Here is a 27,713-nt window from a genome sequence, read left to right on the forward strand (position 1 = left end):
TGGAGCATCCCAGGTTGACTTCAGACTGCTGTGCTGGCAATGAGAATTTGAAGCCAGTGGATCTTAGCTTGCTGGGCTCCATTAAGGTGGGGTCTGCTGAGCTAGACCACTTGGCTCCCTGGCTTCAGTCCCCTTTCCAGGGAAGAGAACGGTTCTGTCTTGCTGCCTTTCCAGGTGCCACTGGGGTATGAAAAGAACCTCCTGCAACTAGCTCAGTGTCTGCCCAAACAGCCGCACAATTTTGTGCTTGAAACCCAGGGCCCTGGTAGCACAGGCACAGGAGGGAATCTCCTGGTCTACGGGTTGCAAAGACCGTGGGAAAAGCGTAATATCTGGGCTAGAGTGCACCATTCCTTATGGCACAGTGCCTCACAGCTTCCCTTGGCTAGGGGAGGGAAGTTCCTTGACCCCTTGCGCTTCCCCGGAGGCAATGCCCCCACCCTGCTTCTGCTCTCCCTCTGTGGGCTGCACCCACTGTCTAACCAGTCCCAATGTGATGAGCCAGGTACCTTAGTTGGAAATGCAGAAATCACCCACCTTCTGTGTTGATCTTGCTGGAAGCTGCAGACCGGAGTTGTTCCTATTCGGCCATCTTGCCAGCCATCCATCAGTTTTTTAGATTTTTAAACTTCCCAAGGAAAGCAATGATCTTTTCTTCCTGCAGTGGCCAGTAAGTGGCCATTATTTAACTGATGGCTTTTTGAGGAGTGCTGATTTTTTCTGATGCAAGTAATTATTGGATGCTTTCTGTGGGGCTGTGGATATCAGCTCACTTGATGTCTGACCACATGATGTTGCTCTTCTGTAGCTCCTAACCGGCATGTGCATCAGGAGTATCCTCAAAGCTAAGAGCCCCAGTGTCTTCCCTTAGGTTAGAGACTGGGCCATATGCAAGTTAATCTTTGTAATCTTATGAAAGTTCAAGGTTCTGAAATGAAAAGTGAAACTGAAGTTGAACTTGCACTGTGGCATGGTGGACTTGGCCTTCAGCAGATGAAGTTGGTCTAGAAAGCTGAATCTTGAAGATAGCTGACAACTGGCTATACTATGGTATCAGGACATTTTACTGCTTTTAGGTGAATATCACTCAAAACTTTATCAGTGTTTGTGGTAAGTTAAGGCTATGTTGAAAAACTTAAGTGTTTTTCCACAGATGTGCTAGAGAGTAGTGGCTTACTTATGCTCCTGACTACCCCTGGCTGCTGTGCTGCAACTTGGCATGACTGTCTTTTATATTTTGTTGTGTCTTCCCTTTTGACAACTCAGTTTTCTCATTGATGCTTGGGTATCTGCTTTAGCAGTCTTTATTTCCTGTGAATTTCTGAAGGTGCAGATACCAGATAACATAATTTTTGTGCATATGGTTGAGTACAGGCTCTGAGTCAACTGAATAAATGCATGGATTTGATGACATCTGTTTTGGCTGCTCAGAGGTTTTGTTTTGGTATATATACTCTCTAGGACATAATTTTCCATGTAACTGAAAGGTACCTTAACTGTAAATAGATGGTACCCCATCCTTTCCTCTCTTCATTACACTGCCTACTAATCAATATAAAATCTGATAGACAAGTTTAAATATTAAATCACCTGAACATTTTTTATTTGAAATATAAAATCACTGAATATTTTTTTTCCTCAACAATTCAAAAATATTCTTTGCTTTTAGTTCAGCTTTCTCCTCTGGGCCTGGTGTAGACTCTATGGAAGTAATTCTGCCTGATGAAAAGGTTTAAAGATGTTCCCTAAAACACTTTACAAAAGAACCGTCTCTCTGGAAGTTGACTCTCATGGGGATAAAGTAGCTTTCAAACTCCAGCAATAGTGGTTAGTTTTGAAATATCTGACCTGTTTGTGTGCAAGGTGGGAGTTTACCTCCCTGGAATACCACTTAAGGCAGCAATGCAGCTCTTGAAAGAAGTTTTATAAAAGCAAAACACCAAGCTCTAAAGAACAAGGCATTTTAATGTGAGCTGCTACTACTTTCGCAAGAGCCCAGTTGCTTTCCTAGAAAGCCACGCTGTGATTCCCAGCAACCGTGGACATGCTGTTCCTCCTGTGGTTAAATCACATCTTGATTTCAGCTGTTGAGCACTGGTTAATCCTTCTAAAGTTTGGACAACGAATGAAGTGAATGAAGTTTGGACAGTGAATGAAGTATCTTCCTCCACCATCCAAGATATTGATGGTCACTCTTTGCATTTGTGTGTGCTTTACGGTTTCTCAGTGACAGTCCAGTTCAGTTCTTAATTTACCCTGAGGATGATCCTAAACTTGAGGTAGCCATTGTTTTCTGCGGTGCCATTCTCTCACTTTGGCATTTGAATATGTCTCTGACATAGCAATTACAACTTTGCATTTTAATTACTTAATTACTCAGTTGCTTACTCTGTTAGACTGGAAGCTTCTGAGAGGCCGTGGACATGTCTTTTTCATGCCCCGTGTCAGTGTCTGTTCACTGTAACAGGCTCACAAATGTTTGTGAAATGAACAAATGTTGAATCCTCAGTCTGTTCTCCGTCTGTGGCTTGTCTAACGCCTCATCCTGGAGGACTCAGCTCAGAGTTCCCTTTCTCTAAAGAGGTGTCACTAGCACCCCACCTCCCTGAGCTAGCTTCGGTGCCACTTTTGTGTGCCTTCAGTGAATGTTGAACGAGGAAAGTGTTCACATCATTGCAACATCACTATCTTCCTGCCACACCTGACTTAAGAATGGGGCTTGAGTTATTATCCTCAACTTTGAGTCAGTGGTGCTTACCACAGTGCCTGGGCAGTGTTACTCAATACATGTACACAGTAGATTTTAAAGTTCTCTGTTTCTTTTTAGTATAATTGTGTAAATGATAAAGAAGAAAAAATTAAAGAAAACGTTTTTGCCAGTGAGATACATAAAAGGATTTAAAAATGCCTCTGTTGTTGTTTTTTGTTCATAATGCATTGTGGTAGTTAATTCAACCAATTGAGTGCCGGACATATCTCAGATTATCCGTCATGGGTGATATAGATGTATCAAATTACTGTTTCTGCTTTTTTGTCAGATAAAATTCAGTTGTCAGCATAAACCAGAATCATATAAATGGTGTAAAAGAACCACCGTTCCTTTACATAGTTTAGGCTAAGAATCATTTTGGACACCATCAGCTCCCAGCCTCAATAGCCACTCAAACAAACAATCCTTTGATTGTAACTCAAAATATCCCATTTATCCTTCCCACTTCCTCATATCACTGCCTTAGATTACCATTGGTCTACTCTTCCCACCTAATATTTTCTCATCATGTTATTATAAAATTATATTATTGTGCATTTTTATTCATATTGCTTTGCTAGTCTACCCAGTGTGCTTATGGGTACTTGGCTTGTTTTTTTACCTGGATTGAAAATGATTACTTGAAAGAGTTATTTACAAACCTGTTGGTTAAATGAAAGAAAAATTAGCCTTGAATAAAAATACCCAAGATAATCAGTGGTATTAACTCCTGTACATTTCTTCCCATTTCATTATTGGCAACAATAAAAGTGCCATTTATACAGGAGCGAATGTTGGAAATGATTCTCGTGGCATCTCTTGACAGACCTGTGGAGGGCACTCTGTGGAGGTAGAAGATGGAGTGCACTTAGTATCGAGTGCCTCTGTGAGTCATCACAGATATGCTTCTGACCTTCAGACCATTTTAGCAGTTAGTAGATAATGTTTGTCTTCTCTAGGGTTGTGTAAGCTCAGAGAATTGGACATCTGTTTTGAATAATTTGATCTTAAATAACATTTTTAAGTAAAGCCACATGAGTGTTATTATATCATTTTATTGCATTAGGAAGCAACAAGAATAAAAAATATCCGCTGGTCTTCTGAAGAGATCCAGGGGTTGATTTAATTGTTTATATTATATTAAATGTCCTACTTAAAATTCATGTTTTTCAATGAACATTGGTAGTTGTTAAATAATAGATTTTATTTTCATCTCCTTATCTTGCATTCTGTCACTAATTCTTTTGTTTACTTGAGAAGAAATAATAGAATTAGTTTTGACTCCATACTGCCATCATAAGCATAGTGAGTTTTAACTTTTATTTTTTAATAAGAGAATAGCTCATGTAATTTGAGAGTCGACTAATTTTACTTTTTAAGAGTTGTAATTCAAAGCTGAAGATGACCCTAATAGCTTCTAATGTGCTTTTTTTGTTCTATTTTTAATTTTCTCCAGAGAGCATACACCACCATTATTTGGTTTTCTGACTCTGAGATGTGCTATGAAACCTTGATTATATGTTGGGCTAAATCATCAGCTCTAGAATCTGACTGACAGGATTACAATCTGCTTTTCTGTGTGACCTTAGGGAAGTTTTTTTAAACCCTCCTGATTATAAAGTGACAGTACTTCTCTCAATGTTTACTAAAGGGATGGAATGACATAAAGTGCTTAGCAGAGTGGCTGGCACATAGCTAGCACTCAGTACAGGTTCAGTAACAACAAGAGCAACTGTAACAACAACACAGCCAGAAGGAGGGAGCAGAAGAAGTCAAGATGATTGCCTGTGCTTAGAATGGGGATGCCAGGAGACCTCTTTTCTTTTGGGCTGGAAACTGCTTTCACATTAGCTAGTCTTCTTTTCTTTGAAGTAACAGGACTGCTTTATATAAACCACTGATCGTGATCATTAATAAATTAAAAAATACTATTTTCATGTCTGGAGCAGTTGCTTCGTATTTATAGTCAATAAATCAAAACCTTGTAAGGTTAAAAATATATACGGCTTTTGGCTAGAAACCTGACTTGTAGGACTGTCTTCTGTAGAAATGAAAACTGTTCACGTGGCTCCTTACCGGATGTTCTTTGTCGTAGCGGGTGTCGAAAATGTAAATTTGGGTCTCTGTGTCCTTACTGGCCTGAAGAGTTGTCAACATTATATTATTGGTGAAGGAACAGAACAAGCTGCAGAGGAATGTGTCAGCTTATTATTCTTTGAATAAAGTAGGAAAATTTTTTTTAAACCTTTCATCTATGTGTCTGTATGTTTATTTACATATAAAGAAGTATTGAGGGAAACATACTATTGTCTAAATGGGATAAGTTTTTGGTCAGTTAAGTGAGAGTTGGGAAGAAATGGTTACTTTTTCCTTTGGAATCCTTTTTTTTTGACATTTTATAAAGGCATATGCAATTTTTGTTAATTTTTTTAATGAAAACTTAAAATGAGGAAAGAAGGAACTGGGTCTCTATGTAAACAAAACAGTTTGCAAGGATTTCTAGAATTTAGCTATCTTGTTTTTATGTTCTGAGAGTAATATAAATAATTTTCCCCAATATACAGTTATTTCCCTCTAAAGCCGATAGATCGTTTGTCAAGTGAGGACATTTCAAATGAAGCTTTTAAAAAATGAAATTTTTAAAGTGGTTATGCTAGAGACAAAAAAAAAAAAAAAAAAAAAAGGAGAGAGAAATGCCTCTTTAGACCTCTATGAAAAATGAGTTTTAAAACCTAAAGTTTTAATAGAAATGTAATAAGTTATACTGGGTTCTGAATTAACAACAGCAACAACAAAACTTGAAAACGAAATAGTGTACTCAATAAAAATAACTTTCCATCCAGCCAAGCTTAGTGATACAGTGATAGAAATATACATGTATGAATCTGTTTCTAGACCACCTACCTAAGGGAGTAAATCAAGATGCACTGAGTTCAGCTATTTCAATTATCCTATAGCTCCCACAGCAAGGAGCCAAGGAGCTGAAAACACTAGGAGAAACAGAAAACCGAAAGCTTCCTTCAGAAATTCTTCACAAATGGCCTGGTGCAGTGGCTCATGTCTGTAATCCTAGCACGTTGGGAGGCTGAGGCGGGCGGATCACTTGAGGCCAGGAGTTTGAGATCAGCCTGGCCAGCATGGTGAAACCCTGTCTCTACTGAAAATGAAAAATAAGTTAGCTGGGCATGGTGGCGGGGGCCTGTAATTCCAGCTATTGGAAAGGCTGAGGCAGGAAAATCACCTGAACCCAGGAGCAGAGGTTGCAGTGAGCCGAGGTCATACCACTGCCCTCCAGCCTGGGTGACAGACTGTCTCAAGAAAAAGAAAAAAAGGAAATTCTTTACAAATGATAAATGACATATCCCACAGTGGGTAAATTGTTCACTATATTATGGTGTATCCAAGGATACTATGGGTATCAGTGGAACATTCTTGGTAACATGCACCTTTTTTTTTTTTTTTTTTTGATGGGGTCTCCCTCTATTGCCCAGGCTGGAGTGCAGTGACACTATCTCAGCTCACTGCAGCCTCTGCCTCCTGGGTTCAAGTGATTCTCGTGCCTCAGCCTCCCGAGTAGCTGGACCTACAGGTGTGTGCCACCATGCCCGGCTAGTTTTTTTGTATTTTTAGTACAGACGGCGTTTCACCATATTGGCCAGGCTGGTCTTGAACTCCTGACCTCAAGATCCGCCCACCTCGGCCTCCCAAAGTGCTGGGATTACAGGTGTGAACCACCGCACCCGGCCAACATGCACCAGTCTTGCAAAAGACCTGAACTTTACCATCTTTACTCTTTTTTCAGCAAATTCGTTTGTAAAAACCATTTCCTCCCTGCCTCTTCCTTTCTCTCTATCCCGGTCACTCTCCCTGTATATTTGTATGTGTGTATATACCTGTAATAAAGCCGTGCATTGCTTAATGACAGAGTTGCATTCTGAGAAATGTATTGGCAGGTGATTTTTTCATTGTGTGAACAGGATAGAGTGCACTTACACAAATCGAGATGGTAGAGCCTACTCCACACCTAGACTACAAACTGTGTAGCATGTGACTGTACTGAATAACTGTAGGCGACTAGAATACTATGGTAAGTATTTGTGTATCTAAACATAGAAAAGGTGCAGTAAAAACACAGTATTACAATCTTATGGGACTGCAGTTATATATATGGTCCATCTTTTGCCAAAATGTCCTTAAGTGATGCATGACTGTGTGTGTGTGTGTGTGTGTGTGTGTGTGTGTGTGTGTGTGTGTGTGTGTGAGAAATTCAAAATGTCTATATTGATATAAATTCATTAGGTGATTTAAAAAAATTGGTTTAGTCAAATTAAATTTTCAAATTGATTATCTTTTTTAAATCGCATGTCCAACCGAGTACCGAAGAAAGACATGTTAATTTTCTGTAATGCATTCTCAATGATATAACATGATCCAAAATTCAGTTCATTTAGATATTGTTAGCGCTTTTAAAAACTTTTTAAAAATCATTTAAAACTTTTATTATGAAAATGCTCAAAATACAGATGAGGAAGAATCCACCCTCAAGCTTGTCTTAAAACAACACTCATAGTTGATAGTTCTATGGGTCAGCAATTGGGGCTGGACTCTGCTGAATGGTTCAGCTGATCTGAGCCATGCATGGCTGATCTTGGCTGCGTTCACTTTTGCATCTGCAGTCAGCTGTCAGGTCAGCTGGTGCTAACTGGGAAGGCTGTTCTCTGCTCCACATTGTCTCCCGTCCTCCAGCAGTCTAGCCTGGACCTGCCCCCATGGTAGTGAGCATGTTCACATGTTATTCTCTGCTATCTTAAATTTATTTAGTTCTGCTATCTTATGTTTATGAATAAAATTAGGTGTTATTTATATATATACTTACAAGGATATAATGTTCTTCCTGAAGTTATCTAACTAACGTGCTTCCCCTTAAACTGAGCGGCAGCTTAGTATCATGCTTAAGAGCACAAAGTCTAGAGCACATTTGCCTGAGGTTCATATTCTGTCTCTACCACTTACTACCTACATGATCTTGAGCAAGCTACTTACCCCCTCTACGCCTGAGTTTCCTCCTTGTCTGTAATGAGTAAAAGGGTTAATATACGTAAAACATTTGGAAGAATGCCCAGCACGTATTAAATATCATATATCAGCTATTATCAGTTCCCATAGTAATTGTTAATATAGTTATGTATTTAATGATTTGAAAGTTTTTAACAATTGGTTTTATAAGTATAATTAGCAGCTTTCATAATCACCATTAATTATTGTAGCCTTTTGCTCTTACAATTAAATATATATATTTATAATTTAATAGACTTGGTAGCATCTAAGCATTTAAATCACACTAGAAGATTTTTTACTCCATGTTGCATCTAGAATGATTATTTATATTTGAAAATTCATGTTTCAATATTGAAGATAAATCAAAGTGCCATGCCTGGTTTGTATTACTGATCTTGTTATGCTGATTTAAAGATGGATGATGGTAACCTGTATAATTCCATGATCATTGATACCCATAATTTTATGGTGTAAGAAATTACCTTGAAGTAAGAACTCTGTTATCTTGTCTTCCTAGGCTAAGTTCAAATGCATTTGGATAAAAACTGGGACAGAGGTTGAATTTTGACTTATATCTGTTCTATGCCAGTCACTCTTTTAAGAAACATTTTACATGATTTACTTTATTTAATTTATTCAACCACCTCTTTGATTAGGAAACTTGCAAAGAAGAGTAGTTCACTTGCTCAAGGATGTACAGCGTGTGACTGAGTCAAGATCCTAATTCCAGTTGTTTGGCTACAGAGCCCAGCTTTTCCTACCAAGCTCAGGGAGCCCGCCTCAGGTCCTGCCCAGCACAGGACTTTGCTTGCCTTAGTCCAGTTCTTTCACAGTAGGCACTGTGTTTTTCAGTTGATGGATGAACTGGCTCAGATTGAAAGTGATTTTCATAAGGTCACAGAACTAGCAAGTTTTGTAGGTGGGAGTTATCTGCCAGCCTGCTCTTGGCAAGGAGTGTGACTCTGTCTGTGGCCTCTGCTGTTGGGATGCTGTGTGTGATAAAATCCCTGCTTCTTTCTTTCCTGAACCCTTCCAGGAACTTCACCAGAACCTCACAAGCACATAGTGTTGAAATGTTTATGTAATTAAGAAATTTATCCATGTTAAAATTATACCCAGCATTTGCTTTAACTTAAATGTCTTGGTTCAGTGGTAAAATAACTATTTTCCCAGACATCTCTGTTCTAATAGTATTTCTGCTAGTGCAGATTGCTTTTTCATATTATTTGCTAATTATTTATTGGTATTTTGATGCTTTTTCTGGTTAATGAATCCAACAGATTCCTTAAGTTCCAGACTTTTGATAATTTATAAACTTGATACTGTATTGTTAGTTTAATGTGGAAGCCATTTCATTTACTCCACTGACTCACCTTGTTAGGTTTCGACAGTTCCTTCTTTTCTACCTTCTGAGCAAGCAGTGAAAATTCCTGCATGACTCTGGTTTCCCACCCTAGTTGGGCTAATGAAACATCCTTTGGCTTCTTCTTCAGGAATATGGGGGACGTTCAATCAGGAATGTCGACAGAACCCTTGGAGTCTTTTGAACTGTTTTATAGGACAAAGGATGACTTAGCAAGCTTCTTCTGAGTACCACTAGCAAGTGTTTGAATGTGTCAAAGATAGACCTTTTAAATATTTAAGTTTGGCCTGCATTTTATATGTAAGCTAACTGTACAATGTCTTCTTAAGGCAAGTCATAATAGTTTAGCTGGTAGACTATCACCAGATGGCTCTGATCTGCAGACCATACTGAATAGCACAAGCTTTTTTTCACACGTGGAAAGAAAAAAAGATCTCTGAATCAACACTAATTTAGGGGAAAAATAAGCGGAAGCTTATATTGTGATGGCTTGTGTCATTCTGAGATTTATAACAAAAACGAACCTGTTTCTAAAGACGTCAATCAATGAAAAACTTGACGTATGGGAAATTAAACAGCCTCTTTAGAACATTCTAAATAGTCAGCCTGTCACTACTCGATTGTTGTATGTGTGGCTCATTTCCTGAGATACAGTCATTAGCGTCCTCAGATAGTTAAAAGGTTGTGTTTGCTTTACTCAGTGTTTGTTTTTTACTTACAAATTACAAAACTCACACCTAGTATTTTCCACCTAAGTCACTGAAGCAGTTTGTCTAAATGACACACTGTAATACAATTTAGTTCTCATTAAAGCTTCCCTTTTCTTATAAAAGGAGAGCACATTACTTGTTACTACGGAACCCCCAGGGTTTCCTCTCTGCAGTGAGCCTCTTCCGATGCTGCTTTGTCTCATGATAACTGTGTTTCACAAGTCCCTTTTAAGATCGACGGTCCTAAATCCATAAAGTTTATAGCCACTTCTGGTGGTTACTTATGTACCCGTTGGTGAACTTAATGATCTGATTTGCTAATTCTGTGAATCTCTTTTTATTCTTTCTGTGCTGAATGAAAACAACTTAAAATATGATATACAACTGAACTGTGAAGTTCTTGCTGGAGGAATAGGTCCAAGTTTGTATTGCTTGTAGTTCTCAAAATGCCCCAACACATAATGGGTGCTCAGATGAATCCTGCCATGGCTAAAAGGGACTAGTTAAGGTGAAATAATATATTTTTGTTCAGCTCAATATTTCTATGAATAATAAAAATAGCCATTCAGTTGTGCTGTGAATCACTAAATTGACAATTGAATATCTTTTTGGTATTTAATATAAATGTCTTAAAGCAAAGGTTATATGCACATCTGAGGTATATGAGCTGTGCTTATTAATTTTGTAGCACCTAGATGGATGTGGAATTCCTTCAAGTAGAACAGAGTACCAGGAACTAAATGGCATGATTTGTAGAATGGTCCATGCCAGGATGATCCCATTAGCCCCTGTCCCTGGTGAGGGAGTGTATTAGTCCATTCTCACACTGCTATGAAGAAATACCTGAGGCTCGGTATTAAAAGGAAAGAGGTTTAATTGACTCACTGCTCTGCATAACTGGGAACGACTCAGGAAACTTAACAATCCTGGCAGAAGGTGGAGCAAACACATCCTTCTTCACATGGTGGCAGGAGGGAGAAGTGCCCAGCAAAGGGGGAAAAGCCCCTTATAAAACCATCAGATTTCAGGAGAACTCACTCTCATGAGGGTAACCACCCCCATGATTCAATTAACTCCCACTGGGCCCCTCCCATGACACGTGGGGGTTATAGGAACTACAATTCAAGATGTGATTTGGGTGGGGACACAGCCAAGCCATATCAGGGAGTAAAGAGATGTGCAGTTGGTTAGAGAGTTTTACTTCAGCTTTCTTGTGATACAGTGTTACTTCTTTTTGCTATCTTACTGTGTTTTCACCAGCATATCATGAATAGGGCAAAAGCTAGTGCAACTAACAAATGGTCTCTTTCAGTAATTGTTGGGAATCCACAAGGAAGGCAAGAAGAGACAGGGCAAATAGAAAAGAAAATGTGTCATTTGGGAGAAGACAGAATTTTTGTTATTCATGTCTCATTCCCTAGTGGCTGAGAAATAAGTATTTCATGTTTGTAGGAGGGGCATAGAAGAGGCAGTAGCTTAGGAAGGATGCATGATATCTGGTCTGCAGAATGCGAATGCAACTTGGAGACTGGTTTCATCAGACTGAAATGGGTGCTAATAAGCATTTTTAGAGCAATGGTGGCACCTGCCTGCAGAGGCTTTGTTCCCTTTGAGTGTTTCTCCCGTAGTTCATTTATTTCTCCCCAGACCTTCCTCTTCCCTATTTCAGGAAGTTTCTTGAGACACATTCTTTAGGTGCTGTGTGAGTACTGGCTGAGGGAGTTGGAGGAGGGGTGTAACCTGGCATTATGATAATCGGGATGAGATCAAAGTGTAAAGAACAAATTAAAAATGAAAAGCTTTCTAAGGAAGCAGAGCACAGTGGTTTTGATTATTGGGAGGAGTTGCATTATGGTCTTAAAGCATTTGTGGGCTCTGATGGTTGCAGCCAGAATTAACTGATTAATTGATTTTGCAAAATGCAACTGAGTTAGAATAGAAAATGTACACGCAGTACATATATACACGTGGTTAAAAGCATAGTGATACATATTTTTTTAATGAAAGCCTGGGTATGTGTGTGTAGGTACATGTATATAGACACACATTGCTTTACACATGTATACTGGATGTAAAGAACAATATATTGGCCTGGCATGGTGGCTCACACCTGTAATCCCAGCACTTTGGGAGGCTGAGGCAAGTGGATCACATGAGGTCAGGAGTTTGAGACCAGCCTGTCCAACATGGTGAAACCCCGTCACTACTAAAAATACAAAAATTATCTGGCATGGTGGTGCGTGCTTGTAATCCCAGCTACTCGGGAGGCTGAGGCACAAGAATCACTTGAACCCAGGAGGTGGAGGTTGCAGTGAGCTGAGATTGTGCCATTGCATTCCCACCTGGGTGACAAGAGCAAAACTCTGTCTCGGAGTGCGGCAGAGGGGGAAATACAATACAGTATTTTGTACTATGAGTTACAGTCAAACTGTTTGAAAACTATTAGTCTTAGGAGTATTGCCTTTGGAGTTTAAAGGTAAAAAGTTTGCCTTCCCCTTGGCCTTATCTGATGCTTTCACTTGTCCTCTGGTGGGTTCACCCTGCTCTCTTTCTTCAGACCTTCATCGTTGTGAGGATTTAATTAGATAAAGTTCATGGAGGACCTGGCTTAGGCACCGGTGGCCCATTTTGCTCCCATATCCTCTCCCCTTCTCCTTAAGATTTGCAGATGTACATGGTGATTCTACATGCCGTGGCCTGCTGGCACCCCTTGTTTTCTCCTTTCCTTGAAGCCAGGTCTTTTCTGTATTCAGAGCCTGGGTACAACCTTTCCATTCACCATGACTATGTGTGTCCACTTGCTTCCCGCTTTCCCTCTTCATTTTCTTCTGCAACGTTCTTTCATATTCAAAGGGCTTGGCTTTTATAACTTACCCTTGGGTTAAGAAACCAGATTTTTTTTTCATTCTTTTCTTTCAAATTTCCTCATCTACTGTTGAGGGAAAATGTATATTTGGGTACCAAGGATGCTATACTGCTTTTCTCTTTGCTATAACTTTAAGCCTGTGCTACTCAGTGTGGTCGGCAGATCAGAGCTGGCCCACGCATTGTTTCTAGTCCCTGATCTGTTCAATACAGAAACTGAGAGCAAGTCTTTAGAAAATTTTTATAGGAATTTGACAGAGTAATTTTATGTCTTTGAATAATAACAAATGTGGGGCTACCATGTTGTGTGTCTAAACAATTTCATTTTTCTAGCAATTCCTGTTTATTGTGTTTTATATAAATTGGTCTGAGATGCACTGGACTTTAAAAAAAAACAACTGATTTTTCATTATAGATTGTTTGAGAAGTGCTGCTCTAGTGAACTGAACTGTTCTAACCGGTTGTATCCGAATAGGTCAGATGAAGCACAAATAACCCCATAAAAGAGAGTCAGGAGATATGCCTGCAGTGAGGGAACTCGTTAACATTTTGTTTGCCTCTTGTGTTCTAAATCCACACATTTAAAGGCATGGTCATACAAGAAAAAGGCAAAACAGCCCAAGGGAGGCAAAGACCAATAATCTGTGGCTTTTGCTAAAATTAAGAACTTTAAAAAGTGGATTTTATTATAGCTTTAAAGTTCATAAAATGCTGCTTCTCTGTAAGCTAAAGTATTGAAGAATACATGTAGCTCTTCCTTCCTGCTGGATAATGGAAAATATTCTGTTTTTGTTGTTTGCAAAGTTTCTCAAATATACTTGGAAGACAATTCATGTAGTTTTCTCAGCCTTGACAAATCTAGAGCCCCAAACACACCAATGCAAATTTTGATGATGGGTTAGAAAGGAATAACTAATTCTGTGTAGTTATTACTGCTGTCACAAACAATGATGGAAGATAGTTTAATCAAAAGCATTTGCCAATGGATATGATTAGCTAAATTTAATTCACCCAGAGATTTGAGAATGTGAACATTGCATGTTCTTATCAAAGAGTTTTCCTTTTTGGGGAAACCAAAATAATTATTCTTAAGAAGCTTCTAAGTCTGCATCTAAAGGCTGTCGCTTTTTGAAGCTGACTCCATCATGCAGAGCCCATTTCATTGGCCTGCAATGATATATTTTCTACTTATATACTAGTGACTTCAGGGTGTTTTGTTATCTGAACACAAACAGAATTTCTATGCTAATTTGAATTATGATTCTTAAAAAATTTACCCAGTTGGAATGCTTTTTGTAGGAGGAAAGAATTGAAGTAAGGAAGTAACTACAGAGGGAGACCCAATTACTCTTTGAAAATGCATTTCCTCAGTCAAAACATTTAAGCAGAAGGTGAAAATTAAACATTCAGCCATATAGGGATAGCTTAAAAAACAGACTTAATAGTGTAAAATTGAATATAAATGCTTTGAATTCTGTAATTCTCTAAACATTGGTTGGTGAGTTGACTTTTTACCTTCATAGCGGATAGGTGATAAAAACAAACAAAGAAGCAACACTTCCCTCCCTCCTGCCGATTGTAACTTGACTGCAGGTTGCTAGACTTTCACATTTGCTTCTGTAAACTCATGGGCACATAATAGTACACCACTGTCAGGAAACACGAGTGTGGACAGAAACGTCACCTTTTGTACTTTAAAGCTCTGAGTTAAGTCCTGATGGCCACACACTGAAATAAAGATAACCTTTCCCCAAAAACATAAGGGCAAGATTAATTGAGTTGAAGGTTTTGTGTTATCTCAGTACTAATGTTCTTCTCTCTTAAAGAAAGGAAACTTAAAAATTTACACTTAGGTGAATTATAGTAGGACCAGGAGAGTTGTGAGGTGAACAGGGGGAGATAGAAATAAATGGTAAAGAATTCCAGCTGGGCACAGTGGCTCACACCTGTAATCCTCACATTTGGGAGGGTGAGGCAGGAAGATTGCTTTAATCGTGGAGTTAGAGACCAGCCTGGGCAACATAGTAAGACTCCCTCTCTACAAAATAAAAAATTTTAAAAAAGTACCCAGGTGTGGTGATGCATACCTGTGATCCCAGCTACTCGGGAGGCTGAAAGGGGAGGATCACTTGAGCCCAGGAGGTCGAGGCTGCTATGAGCCTTGATCCTCCCACTGCACTCCAACCTGGGGGACAGAGTGAGACCCTGTCTCCAAAAAAAAGCCACATAATTTTAAAAAGCCATACATTTAGTAGGTTTGAGGAGCTAAAGTCATCATAATGAAAGTCAGGAGCATTTGCTGGGCTTGTGCTTTGTGGCGGGCTTTGTCCCACTTGCCTTGTATGCATTCGTGGTTAATTATCAGGCTGCATAGATACACCAGTTGGGAGACTGTAGAGGAAGGGAAAAAGGGAATCTTGCAGAGGAGTGTACCTCAGGGGAAGGTGCTTGGCAGAGACTTTTCCTCTAAAAGATCATGAGTGTTGAAATCTGAGTGCTGCTCAATTGATTTCCAGATCATTTGGGAGAGACTAGCCATGGGGGCAGTCGAGATAGAATTGCCTCCCGAGGACCTGAACCTCTCCCAGAGGAAGAGTGTTCGTAGAGTCTGCATTTCCACCAAAGTCTTGCCCCTGCACTTGAGAAGCCTCTCATGAATTTCACAAAATCACATGCTGAATGCTGAAAATAGCAGATCTAGGGCTGGGTGTAGTGGCTCATGCCTGTAATCCTAGCACTTTGGGAGGCCAAGGTGGATGGATCACCTGAGGTCAGTAGTTCAAGACCAGCCTGACCAGCATGGTGAAACCCAGTCTCTACTAAAAATATAAAAAATTAGCCAGACATGGTGGCAGGCACCTATAATCCCAGCTACTCGGCAGGCTGAGGCAGGAGAATCGCTTGAACCCAGGAGACGGAGGTTGCAGTGAGCCGAGATCGCGCCGTTGCACTCCATCCTGGGCGACAAGAGCAAAACTCCGTCTCTAAAAAAAAGAGAGAGTGAAAATAGCAGATCTTGTGAGAAGAACGGGGTTGGGGCTGACCCTTCCAAATCTATGCAGCTTTGTAGCTGGCGAGTGAACAAAAACAGTGACAAAGCTAATAAAAGTGCTGGCTCTCTGAACTCCACTCTGGCACAGACCCTGTGAGCCATCCTTGGCCCTGAACCTCAGACCCTGAACCCAAGGCCTCCACTTCTTCCCACTCTCCATAGAAGTCCTTGAAGTCATTCTCTTCTAACATTCTCTTCTAATAGAGACTACTTGCTGTCAACTTAAAACTATGATTTGAGATTTGTCTTCTTCACCAGTCCTTTCCTTTTTTGTCCTTTTGAAACACAGAGGAAGGGCGCAGAGGCTGCACAGTTCTTCACTCGTTCTTACAGTTTTGGAGACAGCTTAGGAGTGGAAAGGAACATGAAACCACCAAAGCCCCTTCTTGCCACTCCTTGCGTTGAGGAAAGACACTTCTGTAGGATGTTTAGCTTTGTTTAAAAGACATCATGCACTGATAAAGCTTTCCCTTTATTTGAGAGTACAGTTGCCCCGATCACTTCACAATGTTAATGTCCTGCAAAAAATTGCACATAAACCAAAAGGACTTGTGTGTAATAGGGATGTCACTCCCCATCTAGTAATCCTATGTGAGCCAATTTGCATTACAGAAGCATGCCTCAAAGCAAAATAGACTATTCTAAGTCAAACAGGGAAAAAAGGAAGAGAAAGGACTTTAAAAGCTAGGATCACTTGAGTAACTTATATTATACCTGAATTTCACCTGGATCTCAACATAAAAATTCTTGTGTACTTTAGACACAAGAGTGTAAGTGCATTTCATGCTAGAATGGAGCACAGTGGATTAAACATTGGAGGCAGACTGTGTAGCTAGAAAAATAACAGTTTTGGAAAACTGGGTGATTTCCTAAACAGTAATGGTAGAAAGGTACCCAGTTTATGTAAATATGTGAAAGGAGACTCCTCTGAGTGCTTCACAGGATGTGGGCAACACTTATTTTGCCATCCTGTGTATATTGCCATGCTTTCCACCCTGGTTGCCCAAGCTTAAGTGATGGGAACAATGAGAGGAACAATCTTCTTGGCAATATGGTCATACTCAAGGTTTTGTTCATTCAGACGTGACCTCAAGAACATGTCATGCCTTAGTGCCACTAATAATAATATTTGTGGTAACTGTTGTAGATAACAGAGCCCCCAGTGATAGAATCTGACATAAATCAGCTTTTATTTTACTAAGAGCAGAAAAAAACAATCTGTAACTCATATACACCAACGTCCTACTCTGGATTTGTGATGGGGTTCATCAACCCTGCATGTTTTGAAGATTTTTTACATTTATAAGCAATAACTAACCTGAATTATTTCAATGATACTCTCTTGCCACTTGTTCTTTCTCTGCCCCAACTCTTTCTTAAATCACAGTTAAAGTTCTTCCTTAATGCTGAAATGTATTTCATAGGTAAGTTATATTTCATAGATAGGTTCGCTTGTGACTTGACTTTTGTATTTCTAGGTGCATAACATTCATTGCTTGAAAAATTGCTCTGTTTCAAAATAGCTACTATAATTTCTACTTTTTCAAAATAGCTACTTCACTGCTTTGAAAGGGTATTTGTTTCATATATGTTCAAAAAGCACATGAAGAAACTTGAGGTTACTGGAGTGTGGCAGAATGAGTAATGGGCTGGAAACTCAGAAGCTCAAAGTTCTGGTTTTGCCACTAACTCATCCTAAAACGTAGATAAACTGCTTCTAATCTCTCTGTGACCCCGTTCCTGTTTGTCATAAATGGTGTTAAACCTGGCTCACCTCATAGCTGTAAAGGTAGCAACCATAAGAAAGCATAGGATAATATAGATCCTTTAACAACAGCCTCTTAATCTGTGAAGGATATCTACATCTGTATTTTCCATTTGATACTTACAGGAATTCTTTGGGAATTACTATAAAAGGGTGGTCTTCCTGTTTTGCTGTTTAGGCAATCACAGCATGTAAGCAAGACAGAAATTCCATACATTTTCTAGTACTTTTTATGTGTGTGTTTCCTGATATGTGTGGGTAGACAATAAACACATATTAACATGTATACACACCTTGAACATTATAATTCACAATGAGGGTACCCATCTGTGTAGTATTTTTATTTTTTTCATTTTTATACTCCAAGTTCAGGTGTACTTCCTCCTTAGAATTTCAATACATTTTTTCCTCTGTGCTGAATCAGACCTATGGAAACCTATTTCCCCTTTTATGTTTGAACATTTTGCTTTTATCTTTTACTCTGTGAAATATAAAATTCCTATGGGGAAGGCTCAAGTGCTTGGTATCTGGAAAGCTTGAATCCATCTGGAAGCTCCTCAGCACTCCAGGGTAGGTTAGGGCCATTGCGTCAAGATCCAGAGAGCTCGTAAGACTTCTTAGAATGATTGTCCTCCAGTTGGGGCAGTGATTGCCTAAGTCATCACCTTGCTGTGAGAACACCTCCACTGTCAAGGAGAAGTCAGTTGTTCCAGCGATGGAGGTGGGTACTGGTGCTGAATTACATTGACAGCAGGGAACATGATGGGGCCAGTATCATCACCCTAAGATTCACAGCCCACCTCATCTTTTGTTTTTCTCTGGGTTATACAAAGTGATTACTGAGTAATGCTAACATGATGGGACAGTGCTGTTCAGTAGAACTTTCTGCTAGGTGGAGATGCTCTGTATCTGTGCTGCCCAGTGTGGTAGCTACTTGTCACATGTGGCTATTGAGCACATGAAACACGGTTGGTGTGAATGAGGACATGCATTTTACATAAGGAATTTCAATTTTTAATTTAATTAATCACCTGTGACTCCTGACTGCTAGAATTTAAGGCGAGTCTACAAACATTTTGCTACATTTCTGTTATTTAGAAGTCAAATTACAGTGACATCCAGGGAATTTTCCATTAATATTATGCGCGCTCTTGAGAACACATAGGGGGATGACAGGAGGAGGAGGAGGTGATAAATGAAATAGGAATGAAATAAATGGCAGTTTCAGTAAGACATGGAATTGCAGGGCCAACCCATGTGAATGATGGTGGGTTTTCAGAAATAACCAGAAAGTAGTGTTTCAGGGTGTGACTCTCCTTGATTTTGTTTTTGCAGGTTCTTTCATGCTGGTGAATGCCTCTGGGAGACCTGAGGGGCAGAGAGCCCACCTGCTTTTACCCCAACTTAAAGAAAATGACACCCACTGCATCGATTTTCACTATTTTGTGTCCAGCAAGAGTAATTCTCCTCCGGGGTTACTCAATGTCTACGTGAAGGTCAATAACGGGCCACTGGGGAGTCCTATCTGGAATATATCTGGAGACCCAACACGTACATGGAACAGGGCCGAACTGGCCATTAGTACTTTCTGGCCTAACTTTTATCAGGTATGTGCTTTCTTTTTATTACCTATTTTGAAGCATCCACTAATTTCTAAAAATATAAATTATTGTTATTATAATCAGAAAAAGTTGATGTATTTTTGTTGGCAAGGTTGTGGAGAAAGGGGAACTCTCATCCTACACTGTTGGTGGGATTGTAAATTAGTTCAGCCCCTTTGTAAACCAGCTTGGATACTTCTCAAAGAGCTGAATAGAGACTTACTGTTCCACCCAGCAATCCCATTACTGGGTATACACCCAAAGGGAAATAAATTACATGAGTTCAGGTGTTTTTTGGTAGAATGTTTATCACAGCACAATTCACGATAGCACAGACATGGAATCCACCTAGGTATCCATCAGTGGTGGACTGGTACATACACGCCATGGAATACTGTGCAGCCATAAAAAAGAATGAAATCATGTCTTTAGCAGCAACTGGAAGCCATTATCCCAAGCAAATTAATGCAAAAACAGAAAACCAAATGCTGCATGCTTTTACTTATAAGTAGGAGCTAAGCATTGGGTGCACATGGACATAAAGATGGGAGCAGTAGACACTAGAGAATACAAAAGGGGGAGGGGAGCAAGGGTGGAAAAACTAACTTTGGGATACTGTGCTCACGACCTGGGTGACAGGATTAATCATACCTCCAAACCTCAGAGTCATGCAATTTACCCAGGTAACAAACCTGGGTAAAAAATAACAGTATTGAGAATACTCAATTAATTGCCAACTATGAGGAGGAATAAAGAGGATTGCAATATTTTGCTTTTCTCTTTCTTTAATTCCTTTGGCTCAGACAGGAGCCAGCTGGAACATGCATCTAAGATCATTTTTCATGTTTAATTGAGGTGCTTGTTCCTCCTGAATCTGCAATTTAAATAAATAAATAAATAAATTTTTATAACAGTGTAAGAAAATCCTATACTATTTGATAAGGAGTGTCTTGAGGCTTTGTCAAATTAGTAAAAAATATAATTCAAAATTTGTTTATGCCTGGCATGTATTGTTTTAAGAAAATAAAAGTCACTTATAGCAGGGCAAGAAGTGCTGTCTATGGGGTTTGCAAATATATTTTCTTTTCTTTTTTTATTTTTCTGACTGGGACTCGCTCCATCACCCAGGCTGGAGTACAGTGTTGTGATCACAATTCACTCCAGCCTCAAACTCCTGGGCTCAAGTGATTCTCCCGTCTCAGCCTCCCAAGTAGCTGGAAGTACAGACATATGGCACCATGTTGGGCTAATTAAAAAAATTTGTTTTTTGTAGAGACAGGACCTTGCTGTGTTGCCCAGGCTGGTCTCAAACTCCTGATCTTCAGTGATCCTGCCACCCCGGCCTCCCAAAGTGCTAGAATTACAGGCATGAGCCATTGTACCTAGCTGGATATTTTAGTTTCTATATTAAGTAGGCCATATGTGACACAGAAAGGCATAGCACCTGAGTCTAAAAGAAGATGCCCTCTGCAAATGGGTTTCAGGAGTAAATGAGTCATAAGAGATGAGCCCTGTGGAGATGAGCCAGTGAGGGGCAGGTCCTTGCTTCTACCCATGTAAGCAACAGGGAGAAAATAACAGATGTAAATGGAGTCTTTGTCACAGAGGCACTGCCACAAGGCCTGTCCTGTTATTTTGGGGGCTCTGTGGAGACCCGCAGTAACTGCTTTGAGTTCCTGTTTAAAGGAACTGAAGGGCGGAGGCCCATGGGCAGTTCAGAAGTGGTACCAAACCAGTTCTGACGTCACGTCCTGTCTGCCCTTCAGTTGGGGATGCCTGTGACACAAGAGCATCCTAACTTAGGATCAAAGTGGGGAATTAGTGATAGTGGGCATTTGGAGAGCTTTTTCTTTTTTGACCACAGCATCTTTTAAAACTGACAGTATTGAGAAAACTCAATTAATTGCTGACTACGAGGAGGAATAAAGAGGATTGCAATATTTTGCTTTTCTCTTTCTTTAATTCCTTCGGCTCAGACAGGAGCCAGCTGGAACATGCATCTAAGATCATTTTTCATGTTTAATTGAGGTGCTTGGTTAGACATAGGGAAGAGAAAGCTAGGGCTTTCCAGGGCTGCTTGTCTTCAAAATGGGCACGAACAGCATCCGGTAATCCATTCTGCAGGTTCGGTGTTTATGAGTTAAGATCCATCAACCCCAATTTCTCTCCCCCTGGATTGATGAATAAATGGGCTGTAAACTTCTTGCTTAATTTATCTTTGTAGGCATATACCTACAACCATTTCTAGGATTTAATGAGTGACAAGTAAATGTGTTCTTCTTTAATGGAAATGAAGAGATAGGGAAAATTCTGTTAGTGCATGTGTACATTGTTAAGATCTTTTTAGAGTATGTACTTTGGCAATAAGTTTTAAAATTGTTAAAAAAATTAGATATGCTTAAATCTAGCAATCCACTAGTAGGAATTTATCCTAAAGAAGTAATGAAGAGTGATTGCAAATAATTAACTACTGGGATATTCATAGCAGCTTATTTATAGTAAAGAAAAATCAGAAACAGTATTTTTCCAACAATAGAGGATTTGTTAATTTATGCTATTTCAATACAAAAATTTATTTTGCAGCCATTAAGAATAATGTTATGGAAGAAAATTTAATGATGCATTTAAGGTTATGTTGTTAAATGGATTAAACAGGTATGAAGCAATACATTAAATTCTATTTTTAAATTTTAAAAATCTAATAAAGACTGAAATATATCTTGAAATAAATACATAAGAAAGTGGTGTGGTATCTCGGCTGCGCACAGTGGCTCAAGCCTGTAATCCCAGCACTTTGGGAGGTCGAAGTGGGAGGATCACCTGAGTCCAGGAGTTTAACACCAGCCTGGGCAACATGGCAAGATCCAGTGTCTACAAAAAAAAAAAAGAAAAAAAATTAGCAGGACGTGGTGGCGTGCACCTGTAGTCGCAGCTACTCAGGATGCTGAAGCTGGAAGATCTCTTGAGCCTGGGAGGTCGAGGCTTCAGTGAACCATGGTCGTGCCACTGTACTCCAGCCTGGGTGACAGAGTGAGACCTTGTCTCAAGAAAAAACTTTTTTTTTTTTGTCGTCTGTTACATTCTCAGTTTTCCCCAACGTACATGTACTGCTGTTATTTATAAAACAAAAAGTAAAAATTTGTTTTTCCTCCAGAAGGAAAATATCCTATTTAATAAAACACATTCTTTTTATATAAATGTACTAGTGACCAATGGGTAGTTCAAAGCATATGGCCTCTGGGACAAAACTTAGGAAATGTGTTTCATAGGGTTAAAAAACAAATGGGTGACCGGGCGCAGTGGCTCATGCCTTTAGTCCTAGCACTTTGGGAGGCTGAGGCAGGTAGGCAGGTGGATTGCTTAAGGTCAGGAGTTCAGGACCAGCCTGGTCAACATGGTGAAACCGCATCTCTACTAAAAATACAAAAATTAGCCGGGCGTGGTGGTGCGTGCCTGTGGTCCCAGCCACTTGGGAGACTGAGGCACAAGAATCCCTTGAACCAGGGAGGCGTAGGTTGCAGTGAGCTGAGATTGTGCCACTGCACTCCAGCCTAGGAGACAGAACGAGACTTTGTCTCAACAATAACAACAAAAGGCCACCAGTAGAAGTGGCTTTGGCCAAGCTAGGCCTCCAGAGGTTTTTGTATGGTGGCCTAGGCTGAGAAGCTGAATGTGATTAAAGACCTTCTTTTAGAGGAACCTTTCCCAAAGTAGGGAAGACAGGGATCTGGAGCGTTCCCACTGCCCCTCTGGGACCTATTCTAGGTTCTTCCTCAGTCTCCGGTTGTCTGCTGTGGTTGTCTCAAGATTGTCTCAAAAAAAAAAATAAGGAAAAAAGAAAGGAGAATCTCTCTAGCTAGTGGGATAACAGGTAAACTTTTTTTTTCTTTTTTTTTTTTGGGCCAGTGGACCACACTCCTGGTTGAGATCAGAAGGTACGTCCTGCTCATCTTTTCCCCGAGCTGCTTCTCTTGGGGCTTAGCAGTGTCCACACAAAACTTCTAGAATGGGCTGTCTTGAGACCATCACAGCCTCCAGAGCCACAGTGTGCTGGTTTAGCATGGCCTTGGCTGCAGTCAGATGTGGAATTTCTGTTTTGTCTTTTATACCCCTAGCTCAGTCAGCTGCATTAAAGGAATGATGTGGTTTATGAACAGTCTTGGAAGAGGAGACTTTATAAAGGAACTATCAGACTACATTGAGAGTCAGATGGTCCTATGTATTTCAGGCCATTGTCGTTTTCAGTGAATTCTTATTTTCTTGAGCACCTTTGGATAAAATATTTCGCCTTCCCAATTGTGAACTTCTGCTCCTAACGTTTTTAGAGCCCTCTCACTTTTCACTGTGATCTCTCACGCTTTACTGAAAGGTAAATGATTTGCCAAATTAAGTTAGAAGTTTATTCTCATAGCTTTTTGATTCACTTTTGAATGTATTGCTTCATTGATATCTTAGTCTGCTGTGCTGCAGTCACAAAATACCACAGGACTGTATGGCTTAAACAACAGACAATATTTCTCACATTTCGAGAGTTTGAGAATTCCAAGATCAGGGTGCCACCATCGTCAGATTCTGGTGAAAGCTCTCTTCCTGGTTTACAGATGGTCATCTTCTTTCTGTGTCCTCACAGGGTTGGCGGGAGGTCAGGGAAGCAAGAGCTCTCACGCCTTTTCTTATGAAGGTCTCCTCCCATCATGAGGGCTCCCCTCTCCTGAGCCCATCACCTCCCCAAGGCCCACCTCCTCATATCACCACATTTGGGACTAGGGTTTCAGCATGAACATTCAGTTCATAGCACTGATAGATTCATTAGGAATAGCTTCATACTTTGAATTTAAAGATGGATTTGTAGAGATTCTTTAATACAGTGTTGCTAAGCTTTTATTTTTATTTTTATTTTTGTTGGGAAAATTGTTTTTATTTTAAAATGGAAATACAATCTACAGGAAAAGCTTGTGCTTTCCTTTTTTTTCTTCGCATAAACAATAATAATGCAATTCAGGTCAACAAAGCACAAGGCAGAAACTTGAGAAAAGAACAGTTCTTACAAGTACATGGTCTTCTTTTCAAATATCCATGAAAACGTTTAACAACTAGATGGCTAGGTACCTATAGAAAGCTCCAAAACAATCATCTGGCCTTATAGTTTCGACAGGACTATTTTGAATCTTTGATTTATCAGTCACTCCTTTCCCATTCTACTTGTTCTAAGAATTAAGTATATAATTAAAAAACCCACATCCTGATTTTAAATCTCCACTCTCCCAAAAACCTGTTTGAGGAAACAAAAATAGGGAAGAAGAAGATCAGAGCAAAAATATTGTTAACACTGGCCGTCCTTATGCAGGTGGACTACTACCAACTCCTGATGAATACCTGTGAAGGGTGTAGATCTACTGAAAACCCACCTGTTTGTTTATTTCCTGAGCACTCCCACCAAGCATCAGCCTTGGAATTCTTAAAGACAGAGTTAAGGTAGCACTTCCTTATTATTTCCCCTTTATCCGCTGGGCAGTAAACAAATTGAAATCATTACCCTAATAGCAATGTAAACTATTAGGTAAATGGCACATTGTAGATGCAGCAAGAGAGATGTCAGCAGGAAACTTCCCAAACACTGAACTGCAGGCCTTAAAATCACTACGTAAGACCTGAAGGAGGTTTCCCCGTTGGGATAAGAAGGACAGGCCATATTCACAGATATAAGGTAAAAGGAAGACACGTACCAAATCCAGTTTTCACCCCTGGCCTAAGTAAGGTGTCAGCCTAATTAGAGATGGTGAGAAGAAAAGCCTGGACAAAAAACAAACAAACAAAAAACAAGCTGTGAAGTTGAACCAGGGGAGGGACTTCCTTGGGCTGCAGATCCAGTCCCCAGCCCATGGGGCCTGCACACCTGTACCGAGGAGATGCCTGTTGTAGTCTGATGTTCTTAGAAATTCAAGTCATGCAAGAGCCTGTCTGCTTTTGATATAATTTCCCATATAGATTTCTTTATAAGGAGTTCTGTATTGGCCTGAAGATGTGACTCTGGTTTTTGACTATTATATTTCTGATTCCAAAATATAAAAAATATATTTTCCAGGCCAGGCGCGGTGGCTCATGCCTGTAATCCCATCTCTTTGGGAGGCCAAGGCAGGCAGATCACGAGGTCAGGAGATGGAGACCATCCTGGCTAACACGGTGAAACCCCATCTCTACTAAAAAATACAAAAAATTAGACGGCCATGGTTGGGGGCACCTGTAATCCCAGCTACTTAGGAGGCTGAGACAGGAGAATGGCTTGAACCTGGCGGGCAGAGCTTGCAGTGAGCCAAGATTGTGCCACTGCACTCCAGCCTGGGGGACAGAGAGAGACTCTGTCTATATATATATATATATATATATATATATATATTTTTTTTTTTTTTTTCCAGTATTGTGTGTGCATGGATGCATGTGTGTAACATTTTCTTATGTGAACATGGTGCATAAAAGTCAATATCCAAGTGATACATTCTCAGGCTGTTTCTAGGCCTGAAAGCTGAAGACAAGATAATAGGATATGGGCATCTAAAGGAGGTGACACCTTTGAGAAACCTTTCTCTCTCAGGGTGCAGGAAGTCAGCTTCCTCTAGACAGCACCTCTACAATTTATTACGTCTGCTGCAGGATATATTCTAGAATTCCAAAGTATTAATATAAGGTTCATGTATACTTGAAATATTTATGTGTTAAAATACTTCATATAGTACTTTATTTCTGTAAGCAAATTTCACACTAGTAAGTAGTTTTGATATGAGTGAAAATTGATTAATGAATTCTTTTAAAGGACTTTCATATTATAAATTGTTTGCACATGGGCAGCATCAGAAGCCAGTAAAAGAACATACACTTTGTGTTACGAAGAATGGGATTGGGATATCAGCCCTGCTTACTCAGAAGCTTGGGCAACTGATTTAAACTTTATGAGCCTCACTTTCCTAATTACAGCAGGGTGGGAGGTAGTAATTAGGGGTAATTAGGGGCTGAAGATGAAAGGAAAAGCACATTGGGGATACGCTAGCCTCTTAAGAAGTGGTGGCAGTTTGTTGAGCCACTGTTAAGATTAAGATTTGTGGAAGATGGTAAAAAGGGAACCAGTTAGTAGTTGAGTGCTTTCTCCCTGCTGAGGTGCTTCTTAAATGTGTTCAGTGGAATGTCAAAAGGTGTTAAATGAAAAAGTGTTCCAGGAACAAATCCTTTTGTGAAACACTGCATGAGACAGAGTGAACCAAGTTCCCTTTCGTCAGAACATTTCAGAACTGCTCTCATACAGAACTGCAAGGTGAGGTTTTATGAGGGTCCATGGAATTCTCCCTTCCCTGGACTTGACCACATCTCAAGGACCAGGTGCCCTGGGTTGCATTCAGGGACCGCTGTGTTGGGGCTGTTTGATTGCATCTCAAGGGCCAGGTGCCCTGGGTTGCATTCAGGGACCGCTGTGTTGGGCTCTTCAGTTGGCTATTTCCCATGACCTCCTGGGCCTTCTTCCAGAACGTCCATTTCTTACTTTGCTTTGGCTACAAAGTACTGAGTTAATTTTCATCTTGATCAGCATCTGAACTTCGCCAATTGTTGGACTAAGGGAAGTTTTCAGTCAATCTAGACACAAGTGTCCTGCGTACTTTTGATAAACATAATAGGTCTTTTTGGGCATCTCTTACTTTCAGTTTTTTCCTCTAGCTTTAATATTAACATTGCTAGACATTTATAGAGTTTTGAAAAGTTTCTTAGCAGAGAAAAGTGTTCTTGCCACAGTAGTCATTTTATGTAGTTTTTACTATTTATGGTAGAATAGTATGCTACAGGTACACATTACAATGGTAACCTGCATGGAATACAGCTAATTGCAGGTTAATTACTGTTCCTTAAAACATAAATTGCGAAGTATTTGGTGATTAACACATATTTAATTCCTTAATTAATGTTTTTCCTAATTGCCTTTGTGTGGACCTGCCCTCCCGTGGTTGGGAAGCAGTGGGGAAGGGCAAGTACCTGCCATCCTCAGGGCACCTGCCTCCTTTGATTTAGACATTGATTTTTTTGCCATTTGAAGAATAATATTTTCCTCATGCATTCACCGTCTTGCTTTATTGTGCTGATTAGAAAAAAAGAACTCTGCTTTGATTCTGCACCCCCACCTCCTGTTTCCCACCCCTACACCCTGAGGCAAAGGAGCCAGCCACTGATTTCTTCATATTCTAATCATGCATGCACCCCAGAAGCCTCAGCTTCCACCCAGAATTTCAGCCTTCCTCTCTGCTTTCAGAAGACAGTGATTCTGAGCCCAGTCAGAGGCCAGGGAGGCAGTGATCTTTCATATAAATGGTTGCTTTAAAAAGAGAAACAATGCAAAGGTGGCTGAAAATCTCCCTCCCCCATGGCTCTCCATAAAGAAGTGGGGCTGGGGAGGGTGGGCAGGGACTACAGGGAGTGGGAGGATAAAGTCATCAAATATGAGAGCCTTGCTGGTTCACGAGAGCCTCCTTGTTAAAACAAATGCCTTAGATATACTGAAGGGTCCTGGGA

The 27,713-nt window shown here is 40.1% G+C and overlaps 1 protein-coding gene across 6 annotated transcripts in view; it reads left to right on the top strand.

Annotated features, from left to right (window-relative positions):
- Positions 1 to 27,713, top strand: part of PTPRM (protein tyrosine phosphatase receptor type M) — an 835,753-nt gene that overhangs the window by 303,994 nt on the left and 504,046 nt on the right. For all 6 annotated transcript variants that reach the window (XM_050767360.1, XM_050767362.1, XM_050767361.1 and 3 more), the window contains exon 3: positions 18,898 to 19,169. In XM_050767360.1, coding sequence (XP_050623317.1) covers positions 18,898 to 19,169 — 272 coding nt within the window. The remainder of the gene's footprint in view (positions 1 to 18,897; positions 19,170 to 27,713) is intronic.

This window comes from Macaca thibetana, chromosome 18 (assembly GCF_024542745.1).
Source record: "Macaca thibetana thibetana isolate TM-01 chromosome 18, ASM2454274v1, whole genome shotgun sequence".
In the NCBI taxonomy this organism is placed as follows: Eukaryota; Metazoa; Chordata; class Mammalia; order Primates; family Cercopithecidae; genus Macaca; species Macaca thibetana.